This window comes from Mytilus edulis, chromosome 13, assembly GCF_963676685.1.
Source record: "Mytilus edulis chromosome 13, xbMytEdul2.2, whole genome shotgun sequence".
Lineage (NCBI taxonomy): Eukaryota > Metazoa > Mollusca > Bivalvia > Mytilida > Mytilidae > Mytilus > Mytilus edulis.
In genome coordinates this window covers 26396866-26414240 of record NC_092356.1, presented here as the reverse complement: position 1 = coordinate 26414240, position 17375 = coordinate 26396866, and the positions used below count along the sequence as shown (strand labels likewise).

General features: G+C 32.4%; 1 protein-coding gene across 3 annotated transcripts; it reads left to right on the top strand.

The window, feature by feature from the left end:
* The first annotated feature begins 7474 nt into the window (after window positions 1-7474).
* LOC139501951 (tumor necrosis factor receptor superfamily member 1A-like) lies at window positions 7475-16193 on the top strand. Of its 3 annotated transcripts, none has more exons than XM_071291259.1 (7): window positions 7475-7551; window positions 10583-11100; window positions 11928-12089; window positions 12622-12745; window positions 13204-13352; window positions 14509-14616; window positions 15330-16193. In XM_071291259.1, exons 1-7 carry the CDS (start codon window positions 7490-7492, stop codon window positions 15605-15607), a joined length of 1401 nt encoding a protein of 466 aa, XP_071147360.1. In that variant the 5' UTR covers window positions 7475-7489; the 3' UTR covers window positions 15608-16193. The 3 variants fall into 3 exon arrangements, with proteins under 3 accessions (XP_071147360.1, XP_071147361.1, XP_071147362.1); XM_071291260.1 differs by having other exon boundaries at window positions 7546-7662; XM_071291261.1 differs by lacking the exon at window positions 7475-7551 and adding an exon at window positions 8070-8177.
* Window positions 16194-17375: the final 1182 nt, after the last annotated feature.

The following is a 17375-nucleotide window of genomic DNA, read 5'->3' as shown; positions in this document are numbered from 1 at the left end:
ATTTTGATACATACGCGTAGCCAAAAGTTTAATATGCATTTAATTAATTAGATAATGCTCTGTGATCTTTAATCATTTTTTATATTTAACCATTCACCGAATGTAAATTTTAATTTGTGAACAAACAATACAATAACACATAAACTTTTTTTTTATTTCGTTAGCGGCGAATTGTGTATGTGTACTGTTTCAATTGGATGTATAAATGTTTTGGTTTCTTATAATACAGATATGTCGATGAACTGTAAAGACAACTGTCTCTGGTAAACAATTCATATCGTATCTAATATCTTCTTATTTCTAAGTTGATAATAAAATGTGAATTTCATTCGTTTGATCTTCTTGAAGCATGCCAATAGACTGATATTTGTTTCTTTGCGCTTCAATGGTAACTATCACTTAACATGGCAGTGCCTACTTGATTTGACTCGTTTTTATATAAAAGAAATTGTATACTGCCTGTGTGTATATTTTATAGCTGAATTAAGTGGTGATTACTGACTTCCTTGTCGAAATTGAATATTCTGTATAGTTAAAATGAGTAAATAAACAACAGATGACACTGATGCGTGAATAGTTATGTTTCCCATGAAATTTCCTATAAGAAGATAATTATCATATCTATAAATATTCAGTAGTACCTAAAATACATTTCAGTATAACATGCATCCGGTGCAGGATGTTCACGCTGTGTTAAAGAGATGCAAGTAGCAATTTTTTTCTTCTTTGAACGTGTTGTTGTCTCTTTGACACATTACCCATTTCCATTTTCAATTATATTCAAAGTCATTTGGAAAAAAAAATCCCAAAGTTCCCAAACTGCATCAATCGATTGTAATATCTATTTCTAACTGCGCACATAATGTTATCGCTGTTTCTGAATAGACTTTTTCTCTTCATTTAGCAAACATTTATTTTGCATTACCGGGAGAGGACTCTAATTAAAGTTGAACTTCATGGAAAGCAGATCATTCCGAAACGAATTTCCATATCAATTAAGAAAAAAACAATGTTTGCATGTCGAGCTTAATGCAATGTAATCAAGATAATCAGACAATTAAGTCAAAGTTTTTATTAAATTAAAACATCATAAAATTTATTCATAGTTTTCAAACGAAGTTTTGTAGTTTCATGTTTTCGAAGTAATTAAATCAGACAGCATTAGCTTTGTTGGTGCTGTTTAATGTCAAATTCTAAGAGAAATTCAATGCTAATGATAGTTTAGCGTACGCATACATATATATATATATATCGGCATTAATTAAAACTTATAAATAGTTGTACGCAAATATAGATAGACCAAATTATTCGTCTCAGACCAGCTTCAGTTTTAAAAATACAAATACCATGCACGCGATTTTTATAAGTTTGGTATGCACTGGTAAAAATATTACTTCCTATTTCATAGAAACTGATGTCTGAGTTAAATTGACATTTTTAAATATGATAGAGTTGTCCCATGTCATTATATCTTTCAATCTAATTAAACAATGAGTGAGAGGAAGGTCCGGAAGATACCAAAATATATTCAAACTCTTCAGCCAAAGACAACAGACAACGCCACGGCGGGAAGACAAACAACACGATACAAACTAAAAACATAGGAACCAAAGACTGCGCAATTATATCACTACTTATAAAAGTAGAGTTGCATACATCTTAATATCATTCTGATGATGTCTTTGTATTTTAGGGGCTAGGGTAACATTACTTGACGTATGCTTTTCCTGTGGCCTGTTTTGTTTTCATTCGGTCTTTGTCTTAAATATTTAATTGAGGGCTTAGATATTATTTAACTTTTATACCATTTTTCTAAACAACAACAAAACAAGATGGTGTGTCCAAAGTACACAGATGCCCCACTCTCACTATCATTTTCCATATTCAATGGACCGTGAAATTGGGAAAAATTCTAATTTGGCATTAAAATTAGAAAGATCGTACCATAGGGAACATGTGTACTAAGTTTCAAGTTGATTGGACTTCAACTTCATCAAATCCTACCTTGACCAAACTCTTTAACCTGAAAAACGCACTTTCAATTTCTATGTTCAGTTGACCGTGAAATTGGGGTCAAAAGTCTAACTTGGCTATAACATTTAAAAGATCATATCATAAGAAACATGTGTACTAAGTTTCAAGTAAATTAGTCTTCAGCTTCATCAAAAACATCCTTGACCAAAAACTTTAACCTGAAGCGGGACAGACGGACGGACGAACGAACAGACGGACGAACGGACGCACAGACCAGAAAACATAATGCCCCTCTACTTACGTATGAAGAAATAACAAATTCATGAATTTCTATAGATTTTATAAACTTGAACAGAAGAAGTGTGGGATAAGTTAACGACACTGCATGAAACCTAGGGACAAAAATAGCAAAAGGACACCAACAGGAGAACACAATCTTTATACTACTTTAATCTTTAATTTTCTATGTTGTGTCGTGTGTACTATTGTTTTTCTGTTTTTCTGTTTGTCTTTTTCATATTTAGCCATGGCGTTGTCAGTTTGTTTTGGATTTATGAGTTTGACTGTCCCTTTGGTATCTTTCGTCCCTCTTTTATTACCACTGGGTCGATGTCTCTGCTGGTGGACATTTTGTCCCCGAGGACATCATCCGCCCAGTAGCAAAACCACTATTGCATGAACTTGCGAAGATCAAACAGGAAACTGGCTCGGACGTCGCCCAGTATAAAAAGGTCCGAAACAGACGTCACCATTATTCCACAGAAACAATTATTTTGTGTCGGTTTTTTATATCTGGGAAAAGAAGGAAATTCTGCTTCTTTCCTTTTTTTTTTTTACATCTACCGGTGCAAAGTGATTGGTGCCAACTTCCCCTGACTGTATTTTACAGCATTGGCATTTACAAAAAGCCTTTCAATATATTACACCATAGCATAAGCTTTGTGCTAATAATGAAAGGTTCTAACAATGTGACTCTTCAATGTTGTCTTTAAATACATCAAACAGCAATATAAAGCTATGTAGACTCTTCATTTACATTTTTAAGTAGGATTTAACCCCGCCGCATTTTTGCGCCTGTCCCAAGTCGGGAGCCTCTGGCCTTTGTTAGTCTTGTATTATTTTAATTTTAGTTTCTTGTGTACAATTTGGAAATTAGTATGGCGTTCATTATCACTGGACTAGTATATATTTGTTTAGGGGCCAGCTGAAGGACGCCTCCGGGTGCGGGAATTTCTCGCTACATTGAAGACCTGTTGGTGACCCTCTGCTGTTGTTTTTTATTTGGTCGGGTTGTTGTCTCTTTGACACATTCCCCATTTCCATTCTCAATTTTATTGAACAACTTTTAGATTGTAAAAAACATATGGTGTATTATTTCATTCCCTTTTAACAATGACCACTTGAATTGAGTTCATTGAAAATTAGAAAACTACGCAAGAATTCAAAGCATTAAACTCACCATTTACTAATTAAATTCGGTATAAGTCATATTTGTAGCAGTATGTCTATAATAAAGATATAGAGATCTTCGAACTCCTTCATTACACAAAATTGAATTAGTTTTGGTACTGTATTTATTGGTTTTCCTCAAAGATTAAAAGGTGGAGTATAGTTTCTTCCATCCAAGTCATTTTGTATCTGTGGATAGTTGTGTATTGACAATAATACCACATTTTTCTTTTTATAGTTTTATCTTTGATAAATCTTTTTTTTTAATTTTAAATCGAGGAAAATCGGTCTCCATTGTAAAAGAGGGACGAAAGATACCAAAGGGACAGTCAAACTCATAAATCTAAAACAAACTGAGAACGCCATGGCTAAAAATGAAAAAGACAAACAAACAACAGCACACATGACACAACATAGAAAGCTAAAGAACAAACAACACGAACCCCACCAAAAAACTAGGGGTGATCTCAGGTGCTCCAGAAGGGTAAGCAGATCCTGCTCCACATGTGGCACCCGTCGTGTTGCTTATGTGATAACAAATCCGGTAAATAGTCTAATTCGGTAGGTCACATTCATGAAAGGGAAGGGGATTGTAGTTACGACGTAAGGAACATATCCGATATCATTTGTGAAACGGTTATTCCATAACGGCCAACCAACTCGTGATGGCGTCCGTAAAATTTATGAAGGGATGATTTCAACTTCACCATTTGGAACTCTTGGTTTAATAGCTTCTTTGTGAGCAGCAACCCTCTATCAAGAAAATCATGTAAAGTGCATGATTCAAAGATGTCCAAGAATCTAAAATATATCTGCATTTTGCATCGCTTAATACTCTCCATTCTGAAATACACATTAGTAACATTTCTGTAGGTTATTTTAATTTTCTTAGGTTTTCGTCATTTTCCAGGTGAAAACCCTAGTCTGTTAGAATATGTTATTCTTGCGGTTGTTCTATTGCAAAACAAGAAGATGTTACATACTATTGCAGAGGATACAATTTCCACCCGAGTTTGGCGGATATAAGCAATTTTAGGTCACCGTGTGACATTCAACAATGAGGAAAATCTAAATAAGCCAGGTTTTTTAAACATGTATCAAAAACACAGGAAACAATTTGTTTATGTGTGAAAAGAAATAACCCAACTTTAGAAATTGTCAAACGAAACCGTTATATATGTTTAATATTATTCAATTTTTATAATACAACATTGCATTTACGAGCACAACAGCTTATAAGAAAAGGTTACTTACTAGTCAAAATATATCTTCACAACTTCCTTTAGGAGAAAATCTTTCGGTCACCGACAGACTCATTATTTCTGCCATCTGTCTCGATGAATCAACTTAGGGAATGACCATTTAACTTCAAAGGGGATAGGGAGGTGTTATTGTTTTCTTTCTAAATCTATTTCCCAAATTAATAAAACAAAATATTCTGATCCAGGTCTTGAATATTATTATAGATAGAGATAAACTGTAAACAGCAATAATGTTCAGCAAAGTAAGATTTACAAATAAGTCAAAATGACCGAAATGGTCAATTGACCCCCTAAGGAGTTATTGTCCTTTATAGTCAATTTTCAACAATTTTTATAAAATTTGTAAATTTTTACTAACATTTTCCACTGTCACTGTGTAAAATTTTGAAACAATTCATGTGTTGATGTGATATTCAAGATCGTAAAACGCATTCGATAACGGAGTTGTACCAGAAACTTGGAACCAAATCTTGATCAATCCGATTTTAAAACCAGATGAAGACAACCGTAATCCTCTGGGATATAGAGGAATTGCTCTTATGTCAATTCCTTTTAAAATATATGCGGACATTCTAAATGTACGATTGTCATCTTGGCTAGAAGACAACAAAATTCTTGCTGACGAGAAAATCTGTTTCAGGAAGGATCATGGCTGTAAAAAAATCTTTACGCTTTAACAACTCTAAATACAAATAGAAAAATTGAACGTAAGTCGACATTTGCGTGCTTCATCCACGCAAAAAGGCCTTTGACACCGTGAACAGAGAAACGTTGTGGTACAATTTGATGGCACTTGGTATAAATGGAAAGTTCTTGAAATGGTTACAGTCATTGTACGTAGATGTTCGTTACGCAGTAAAAATCAATGGGTACATGACAGATATGTTTAATGTTAATTTGGGTGTGAAACAAGGATGTAAATTATCTCCGACGTTGTTCTCAGTTTATGTAAACGATCTGGCAGTTGAAATCAACTCTTTAAATTTGGGTATACCAATAAATGCAGATAGTATGATTTTGATTTTATTATACGCAGATGATATTGTTCTATTGGCGCCCGACAAAGAATCATTTCAGCAAATGTTAAATATTGTTCATAAATGGTGTTCGAATGAAGATTAATATGTATAAATTTTGACAAAACAGGTGTAGTGCATTTCAGATGTGGATCCTCACCTCGATCTAACTCTGTTTTTACTTGTGGAAATACCGTTGTAAAATACGACAGCAAATATAGATAGCTTGGTATATGGATAAATGAACACCTAGACTGGAAGTTTACGGTTAGAGAAGTAAGAAATCGGACAGTCGAGCTTTGTCGGCACTTTATACCAAATTTATAGCCTGTGGAGGAATGGACTTTGATATGTACGAAAAATCATATGAAAACCTTGTTCAACCTGTATTGTTGTATGGATCAAGTATTTGGGGTATACCGGAACATAAGCAACTAGAAACTGTTCAAAATAGGGCATGTCAATACTTTTTAGGGGCCTTTAAAAACTCCACCAATCTAGCCGTTCGTGGAGATATGGGATGGACAACAGTTAAAACAAAACAAAAAATTGAAGTTGTGAGATTATTTTTCAAGCTTTCTAATTTAGAGGATGATAGAATAGTTCGGACTATCCATGAAACTAGTAAATCAAAACAACGATCATGGCATTCACGTGTATAAGCTTTACTGAGAAAATCTGAATTGAACTTTTTAATCAATCTAAATATAACAACCAAACAAAAGCTACAAACGGCTCAAGACAAATTAACAGCTATAGATCAAGAGAAATGGTTAATTGATGTTTTTGACGATATAAATTCTGTAAATGGAAACAAGCTTAGAACATTCAGAAGGTTTTAAAACAATTGCAAAACTAGTTTATTTGTTATAACAATCATCTTTCGTGACCATCGACGCATTTTATCAAACTTTCGATGTAGATCGCTGCCGCTTGCGGTTGAGACCGGACATTACACCAAGCCGACCACTCCATTTTGTGATAGACTTTGTCTTTTCTGCAATGACAATTTTATAGAGACAGAACAGCATTTTTTAATAGACTGTAGTAGTTTTTATTCAGATATAAGAGAAGAACTTTTTAATTATATTAATGTTCTGAATAACAGTTTTAATGCTTTAATTAAACTCTGATGAAAAATTTGATTTTATTATGGACTGGGATCATGCTCAAGTTTTCTTAGCCAAGACATTGCATCTCATGTTTAAACGTAGGAAGATTAATTTGTAAATTTTCAATCATTATTGATTGTATAAATGACCTTAAAGGAGTTTTTATAATTTTTAGTATCATGAAAAGTTTTATTATTTAAATATTTCTTTTACATTATAGTATATATCTTTTAGTTTGAAAAGGATGAAAGTGTCTCATATGTTTTAAAGGCAGAGATCTAATATGGTTTTAAAAGATTTTCATATTGTATATGATGATGTAAATTGGATCGTGACACTATAATAAACTATTTACTTACTGTAAAATTTGGATTTTCTTAAATAGGTCTACACCCTTAAAAATCTTACCTAGAAAACATAACTTTTATGATTTCCCGGCAAACGACACATCTTGCACGAGCTTAAATTTCCCCGGGAATGAAATCGAGCACTCAGATTGGTTGAGAGTTGAAAAGTTTAAATGTTTATTGCGAAGTAACTACGTCACTTAGACTTATGAATGAAAAATGTTCAATGTGACAAAGTTTAACAATCACCATTTAAAAATGGAAACAAAATAAATAACTTTCAAAAATGAAAAAAAAAGTTCAAAATTAAGTATCGCGCACCAGTTACCATGTATCATATATATCGTGTTTCAATCCTTGTTCACGTGATACAAAAAATACACCTGTACATGTAATTATTTAAAGAGGTACATTAATATAACCAACCCTTGAATAGTAATCATGCAATTGATATTTATTTGTTGATAGCTGTGGGTGTATTAGAAAGTTCAGTAGAAGATAAGTAAGAATTTAACTGTAGAAATGTGTATTTTAATTACATGTAATAGCTTTTATTTTATTTTATTTAGTCTAATTTAAAACGTAATTTGATTTACCGGGTATATTAAAATTAGATGAATAGTAGATTATCGCTTCAGTCATGTCAGTTGTGATAAATCATTTTATTTTAACACATATCATTATCATACAATTATCTGCAAAATTGGTCCCCGATTAAGAGAATTACGACAACAATGAAAATTTGTTGTATATTTGTTCATTGCTAATCAACATTGATCAATTTTATGTCGGTCATAATTATGTTTGTCAGCATTCACTCCTGATTAATCCAAATATAAATATATAAAAGTTTTATATTTAAATTAACGGGTATGTAAATTAGTCATGCATACAGCTATGATCAATGTAGTCAACAGGTATCAATTATGTAGTGTCGAACATTTGAACATTTGTTGTGGAATCGACAACTGACTTTCCGCAACTTTAAAATCGTTCTCATACTATACAACTTGAACGGTAAGAGTCTAGTTTAACTATCTGAATACTTGCCAAGTTGTTCTTAGCAGGATAGGAAAGTTTAGGAGTGTTACATAGAATGGGTCAATTTAACAAACCCGCTTGAAATGAATTCATTACATAATGTTATAGGAGGTACATGTATTGCAGGGGCGGATCCAGCCATTTTCTAAAGGGGGTTCCCAACACGGGATAATTCAAATGCATTGATCGGTCCAAAAAAAGGAGGGTTTCCAACACACACCCCCATTTAAATCCGCCACTGTATGGCTACCAATTACATTATTTTTTTTACAAAACGAGAATCTTGTAAAATTTGAGTGGTCTCGGGGTTTTATAGGTACCCATAGCTGACTGTTCTTTCAACCTGATGTGTGAATCATTAGTTTTGTATTTGAAAGTTTTTTCCTTGTCTTGTTTATTTATCAAAGAAAACAACTACATGTCCCCATTCAAATGCATTGGTCGTTCATAAAAAGGGTGTTCCAACCCCCGGATCCCTCCCCCTGGATCCGCCACTGAACTGTTTAATGAAAATCAGTCACTAGACCACAACAACTTGAGTGCATCGTTTTATGGGTCATTTTCAAAAAATATGGATATTTCAGTTGTGAAATAACAATACAAAAAAATATTCAATTTTCAACTTTACTATATGAAATTGAATAGTTTAACAACAATACAACCCGAAATAAAAATATGCAATCTTAAATGCTACTACAAAAATATTTTAAAAAATAACATAGAAACAAGTATGGGACATATATCAACTACATAACGGATTTAGTTTCGGTCCCTTATTTTTTTTTTAATAATATTTACATTTTGCTTGATATATATTTCCATAAAAATCATCACACTTTTTTCAAAACAGTTAACATGGTAAAAATAACACTTTTTAGAAACATATTTTAAAGTGAATTTAATTCAGCATTGTCAACTACATAACGCTTTTTGTCAACTACATAACGATTCACTGCGTTATGTAGTTGACCGTTATGTAGTTGACCTATTTGTGGTTTTTTGATGTTTTTCTTGACCCTAATACTACCAGATAAATGGTTTTTATTGAATTAGAGTCAGTATTATAGACTTTGAATGATTTATGTAAAAAAAAATATTTATGCCAAAATTTATCAATGTTTTTGCCGTTACAAAGTTGACATAGAATAAAATTACGGAGTAATTTGTACTCACCAAAACTAATCTAAAATGAAATGAATCAATGATGTCATCCTGTAACTTTAAGCACGTCATCAGAGGATGAAGAGTAAGTAGAGAACACTTCCTTAGTTACAAGGGATATAATCAGTTGTTTATTGGCAACATTATTTCATTTGTGTTATGTAGTTGACATTTTTTTAAGTACGAAATGAAAAGTAAAAAAAAAATGCTAATAAAATCTAATAATTCCCTGTATTTGTGTATACATACCTGCAGTGATACCTATATATTTATAATAACAAAAGAAAAATAATAATTTCCGCTGGGTATTAAAACCAGCATTTAAAAAAGACTAGTTTTTCAATTTCGTACAAGCAATTTTGGGGTTTTTGGACCCTTTGAAACCCACTGGAAGCAATTTCTGAAGCTAAATTTCATATTGAATTTGCTGGAACTTGTTACACACACCAAAAACTAAATGGTGTATCTAAAAATTGGATAAAAATATTTACACTTTTTTAGAAATATTGATTGTACAAGAAAATCCACATTTTTTGAAAAAGGCCCTTATATCAGGATAAACTACAACAAATGGAAGTTTTTAACGACATTGACTGGCTATACAGCCCTTGCACGGTCGGCCCTGGCTTGCGCCTTTTGGGGCATTAAATAATTTGATTTTATACCATATGGTAATTGATATGATAAACTGTACGTTGTCTACACACACCCTTTATTACGCTAAATATAGTACAGGGTATTCATGTACTAAAAATAGCACCATTTGTATAAATAGACCTATATATATAGCTAGCTACCCTATAATTGGGAAACATTATGCTGTGTCATCATATGACTGTATAAGAGGTACTATCTATTCATTGACGTCATTGATCAAAATTGATTATTATAAAAAGAAATATAAGATTCTAATAATTTTTGTACGTCAGTAGATTTTTTTTTAAATCTATTTTAATGTTTAAAAAAAAATATTTAAAATCCGAGGATGTTTAATGTACATGGACACGTGAAACGGTCAATTGATAAAAAAATTAAAATTGCTCGAAAGAAAATAACGGAACTCGAAAGTAGCTTCTAGTGTAAAGGCGCCCCCCCCCCCCCCCCCCAATATTTTGCATGTATATATAAACCAAACCTTTAACAATGCAATGAACCTCAAAATTATTTCAAAAACTATAATACTGTTCAAGATTTAAACTAAATCAATAATTCATTTTTAGCACAAGCCCAGCAACTATGTTTGCCGGATTGATGATATGTATGAGTTTAGTTATCCATATAATTGAAGCATACCTAGCGTCATCTGAGGCGGTTATTCAAACAAGTACAGGATTGCATCATGTGGAAGTAGAAAATCATTTTCTGAAGAGAATTAAACGACAACAGAAAACAACTTTTGGTTCACAATCTTCATACAGAGCTAATAATGGTCTGACATGTCTCGTCTGTCCTCCTGGTTTTAACAGAAAATCTGACTGCACAACAAATGGAACAATAGCAACGTGTGAACCATGTAAGAACGGATATTACAATAACCAGTACAATATAGCAACTAGCTGTGCTCGATGTAGTGCTTACTGTATTGACAAAAATGCTGTACCGGAAAACACGTGTAACACAACAGCTGATATGACATGTCGTTGTAAGGATGGATATTTCAATCATTCAAAGGGTAGTGGTGAATGGATATGTATTCATCATAGTCCGTGCAAACCAGGAACGGAAGTACATACTTCAGGTAAGCAGACATTATATACTGACCATGAGCAATTATTTTGTTTAGTTACTTTGTTGTTTTTTTTCTTTCAGTAACGAAAAATCCGCTACGTGCAGTAGTTCTCCAGACGCGGATCATAAAAATTTTCAGTTCGAGAATTTCGACGAAAAATTGTTAGCAATTTCGACAAAAAATTGTTTTAAATTTTACCTAAAAAGTACACATTTTTGTCTGTTAAAAGGGAGACGGGAGCGCCCTCATCCGAATTGGCGACCGTCTTCTTTATTATATATCTACTAAGTATCGTGATTTATATTTATAGATTATCGTTGATCATCTCAACGAGATTGATTTTCTCGCTTGAGCTGGTACAGCGAAAGTGAGAAAAGCAATCGAGTTGAGATGACCAATGATAACCTGTTTATCGCTATTTTACCTAGGACGACGTTGTCAATTTCATGTCAATTTCGTTAGCAACGCCACGTGGCATCCTTAGTTTCTAGCGATAATTTTTCCATCTCAAGCGAGAAGCATGATATGAAAATTATCACAAAAAAAGATCAAAAGAAAAATGCACAAAATAGCGATAAATAGAATTACTTCACATACTCTACTCATCTATTTTTCCTACAGCTGTTTCTACTCAAATTACTAGTTCAGACTTCTGAATGATATTTCAAACTTTTCGTTCTATTCTAAATTACTGAACTGTCAGTGGTCATTTCAAACAGTTCTGTAACCGAATAACCACGAAAATTCTGTAGAAAAAAAAAACGTGTCTTGTCTTCTAACAGTTCCACAACAATATACTAGATAGTGTCTAATTTTGTACCATTATAACATTTTAGGAACACCTGAACACGATACAGTATGTACCCTGTGTGAGAACGGAACGTTTTCTCCTAACGTGTCATTAACAGCAAAATGTTTGCCATGCTCGACATGTGATGGTGATCGAAAAATGCATAAAGCCTGTAATGAAAAAACTAACGTCATATGTACTTCACACGGTGAGTGGGTAATACATTATTTAGCTATATTATACATGTACATGTATGTCTTGCTCTAAAAATGCAAAAGCTCATTCATATGTTAGATTTTATTACTAGGAGTTGAGGTGGTAGTATGTTGTTAATACTAGTAATAAATTGTTTTATATCTTATAATTAATATTTTGGAAATTAGGAACTTAATTTGAGATTTTTTTTTATTGAAAAATAACTGAATAAAGCATACGACTTGTAAAAACCAAACTGTACTTTTAGCTCCAGCAAAAATCAACCGCGTTATGTTTGATAAAGTACTGTTCTCCATATGTTTTAATTGACATCACGCACACCGTTTTTGTCACCATCCAAGTTATCAAATGACAGTCGAATGCTTATTCCTTTATCGCGCTAGACTTATATTGAAGAATCTAAGAATGGATTTATAACTAAATGTGTCCTCGCCTTTAACATGCATGAAATATTTGCAACAGGACGATTATAAATATTTCAATTAATTAATCAAATGAATCATTTAGCATGTTGCATGTTGTAGATAAGACGCCAATAATTTACATAGTTGCTCCTGTAGTTTTAACTTTATTAGTGGTAACTGGTATAGTTATAGCTGTGGTGTGTCTTCACAGAAAGGGGAAACTAAAACTTTACAAAACGTCTGGGTAGGTGTTGCTAAATGCTACAATGTATGTATATATACAAGTATAGTTCTTATACTAATTTTGTATTTATAACAGTAAGCATTATGATGCAAATTTGATGTCGGATATACGTTATTGAGGCAGTGATCCTCAAAACAATCTGTTGCATTATTCAGAAAATTAAACCAAATTCATGGAAGTAACACAAAACAAATATCTCAAAGATACAAACTAGTTCCAAATAATGAACAGAGTAGGTGCCAAGACTGAGAACACGTTTACTGGGCTGTTTTCTATTGTCCTATCGTAACACGTTTACTTCGAGTTTCAAGTTAAAAATGGAAAGAATTATGAAAACAATCATTGAACCTATTGTTGATACGCAAACTATGTAAAGGGTATAATATCTGCAAAAACAGAATTCTAAAAATAGAAATTACAGAAGATTTTGAAATTATTTTTTCTTTTTCTTATTTTAGTAAGAAAGTGGATGAAGATTGTGAGACTTATGATGTGACAGACTTCAATAAAAACACGATTCATGAAAAGGAGTTGTTCTGTCCTAAAGTTGAAATCGAAAGCGAACTTACTAATAACACAAAACCATCAGTACACCATAGTTCTTCAGGTATATAAAAATTTACCAATTATCTTGTTGAACATTAATTTTGCTCTTTCATTTCCGTAAAAAAGATTGAGAACCATGCATTTCATCTATATAGGCAATACATTGTTTTGTTATATATTATGCTCAAAAAGTGAAACCTTTTATTTTTGTAACCAGACTTGTCCTATGGTATCAAAGCCCATTTAACCCACATCTTTATAACAACTCGTGTGGTCGTATAATATGAAGATAGCGAAATCAGATATTACTAGTGTAATCAAATTGTTTTGTATATTTTGCCTCTCATTTACATACTGTAAGATACTGTGGTGTAAAGATGTTATATTTGTTATTCTCGTGGGATTTTGTCTGATGCTTGGTCCGTTTCTGTGTGTGTTAGTTACATTGTAGTGTTGTGTCGTTGTTCTCCTCATGGATTTATGAGTTTGAACAGCGGTATACTACTGTTGCCGTTATTTAAAAATCTTACTTTATAAAATAAGAAGATGTTGAAGATTTCCAACCGGACAACTGTTGAACAAAGTCAAATACATGTGGATTTAAGCAACTATGTCACTTTGTCTATAACATTTGGCATAACCCATACCGTATAGTCGGATATAAAAGACACAAACAATTCAAACAAACAACCTTATTCATGACGGAACAATAAACGAAATACAAATATAACAGACAGCATAAGAACAAAATGTAAAAAATGGTTGGAAATGGCGTGTAAAGACAAAAGATACAAAATATCGATATAAGAGTACTCACAGTTACTGAAAGCTAGTTCAAAGTCTGATAAATGATCATGTTATTACAGACTCTATCAATAAGCACACCTCCAACGGATTTAGTGTAAAAATGTCATTAACATTCTGCGAAAAACAATACCTTGTGTGCAAAAATGCCAAACTATAAGAACGATATCAAGAGTATACAGGACATTTGTTTTTCATAAACGTATACATGTAGCAATACATATATGTAGTAATGTTTACTTGATCAAAAAGAAAACGGTTAAAAAACAAAATTGAAAGATCTAACTATGATATATTCTTAAAAACAAGTCGTTAAAAACAAGTCTAGACATTGTAGTCCTAGTAGTAGAGTAGTAGTATTAGTTATGGAAACATTAGTCATTACTTTTTCTTACGTGTATTATGTTTCGTAGGCAACTCGGACCACAGTGGAAATAAATGGAGCCAGTTATTCACCGAAGTGGCAAATAAGATACGACTCAAGAATTCCATTTGGGTTGCTTTCATGAGAATACTGTTCAGTAAGTTTACACTTGTACGTGTTGTTATATTGTAGACTCTCTAGTATGTGTTATGTTATTGAATTCAACAGTTTAAGGCTAAGAGTAAGAATTAATCAAAATGTTTAACGTCTATTGAAAACAGCGTGTTTCTTTTTTTTAAAATAATAATCAACTGGTCATTGCATCATGGGCTGATTTATGATAGAATTAGCAATATGCTGTAGAACTACTTAGCACCGGTTTTATACCCAATCTCATAAATTTCTATCTAAAAAGATAAAATATTAAAGGAAACACACTGCGTTTGACTCGAATATTAAAATTAACTATGATTGTCAGTTGCGCCATGATCGTCACAAAATAGCAAATAGAGTTAAAAGTGGCGTTACACACCAAAAATCATCATCATCAACAAAAGACTCTTAATTCACTAGACACTACGAAATGTTTAATCTTTGAGTTTTATTCTAGACTAAGTATAAAAATTTTATGTAAATTTTGATTCGTGATATTCTGACTCGCTGAACAGATTAACGTGATTTTTCACTAACTAAAAGACCTATATAAAACAAGGAAACTTGGTACGATCGCCAATGAGACAACAATATTCTCAAGATATTAGACGTGGATGTTAGCAACGATAGATAACCACAGTAACTGATGAATCCAATTTTGTTTAAATACTGCATTTGAGAAATTTAAATTAAACCAAAGATTTCTCTATATTTTAGGTAACGTATATCCAAATGTAGAAGAAATAACTAATAAAATAGATGAAATTCGTATAGACTATCAACATGACGGTGTCAGAGAACAAATATACCGATGTTTAGTATCCTGGAAGAAAATAGCTGCTGACGATGCTTGCCTTGGGGATCTATTGCAAGCTTTAGATGCTAATGGCATGGACATGTTAAGCAGTCAATTGAAGATAAAATATGCGTCTCTTGATGAGGAAAAACATATAACCGATCCTGAAAATTCAATTTGTCTAAGAGAACAAGACTAACGTAAGAAAAAAAGTTATGCCTCACAAGAAAAGAAATACGACATGCAAAGAACTTCATCATAGCGTTTAAGTCAATGCATATGCAACTATGCATTCATGCATATAAAAGTTTGTCGTTTATTTCTAAAACATGTTGACCGTGTGTCTTTCAATGGTCGGATTTTGCCAATAGCAGCTGTCTTTCAGACAGTTATGTGGTCTTCGACTCTGCAAAGTATGTTTAGAATTAGATGCCTCCATTGCCTCTCTACCATGTGGACATCTTTTCATGTATTAAATGTGCTCCTGTCGTAAGAAAATGACCCGTATGTTGGCTTTCTACCATGTGGTAAATCAATGACAATAGAATGAAATGGTGGTGTTATTATTTGGATATAAATAATAACAATGTCATAAACTGAAACACTTTTTTATGTGATACTGGTTTACTTATTGCGTCGGAGAAGCACAGCAAATGAACATTCTGATTAATATATGCCACTGTTACAACACATTTTGTTTGAATTAATTGAGTTCCTGTTACGTTATTATAAGTTTTGTATCTTGTCTAGTCAAATAATTTATTAATAGAAAATTTTATGTTTGATTTTTCTTTTTCTTTTTGCAGAATTATTCCACTTACATAATAGAATAATTATTTTATATTAATTAAGAGTTGTAATAAAAGAATTATATATATATAAAAAAAAAAATAATGTGTAATGTAATTAAGCAAACGAAGCTGTACACATTATTTCAAGAAACGATTATGGATTGTACATACGATTCCTGGATTATAGAAAACGAAATGAAAGCTTATGAGAAGTAGATTTGTCATTTAGGGGCCTTTCATAGCTGAATATGCGGTATGAGATTTGTCCATTGTTGATGGCCGTACGATGACCTTTCGCTGTTGATTTCTGTGTCATTTTGTCTCTTGGGGAGAGTTGTCTCATTTGCAATTATACCACATCTTCTTTTTTTATACACGTATAGTCATTAGTCTGTTTTGTAATTAAATTGAGATTGAATATCGTTGCAAAGAGACAACCCAACCAAAGAGCAGAAAACAGCAGAAGACCACAAATGGGCCTTCAACACAGCGAGGAAAATCCCGCTCTCGGAGGTGGGCTTCAGCTTGCAAGTCATTTACCATGATCAACGGACTTATGAACGATGTGGTTAAAACGCATAAAAATCAGAACATAAAAACACTTGATTAGTACCGACTCCAAAATAGTATTTGTTAAAACTCATAATAAGAAAGAGACGGAAAATAGTGAAACAAGAATCAAAAATCATAAGTCGAAACGAGGCTGACGAAATAATATCATAAAAAAATAACGAAATGACGAAAAGACAAACAACAGTCCACACATCATAAAAACCCTAAATACTTGGCAACACGAATCCCACCAATATCCGGGGTAATATTTTGTTACATCACGTATATACACACCTGTATAAGAAATCTATGAAACAACACGAAATGAAAGCTTTTCAAAATAAGGTTTCGCTATATATATACATCGTTTTTGTGTGAACTAATAACCTTCTTTCACCATTTAAAAAAAACCGAAATATTGATAAGATAAGATAAATGTAAGATAAATAATAGTTTATCTAAATGTCGCATATTAATCTATAATATTTAAATTACAAAACAAGATCATAAAGAAAGGGTGCAATACCCAGCCTATAAAAACTTATGAGACACTGTATATATAAAAATAAAGCTATAATAATAATGCTAAAGGAAAATGTCTTTTACACAAAGGCAAAGTCATGT

Coding starts and splice junctions, on each gene's coding strand:
- LOC139501951 (XM_071291259.1), top strand. CDS start 7,490: ATGTATCATATATATCGTGTTTCAATCCTTGTTCACGTGATACAAAAA. Junction 12,746..13,203: donor AAACTTTACAAAACGTCTGG/GTAGGTGTTGCT, acceptor TTCTTATTTTAG/TAAGAAAGTGGATGAAGATT. Junction 14,617..15,329: donor TTTCATGAGAATACTGTTCA/GTAAGTTTACAC, acceptor TCTATATTTTAG/GTAACGTATATCCAAATGTA.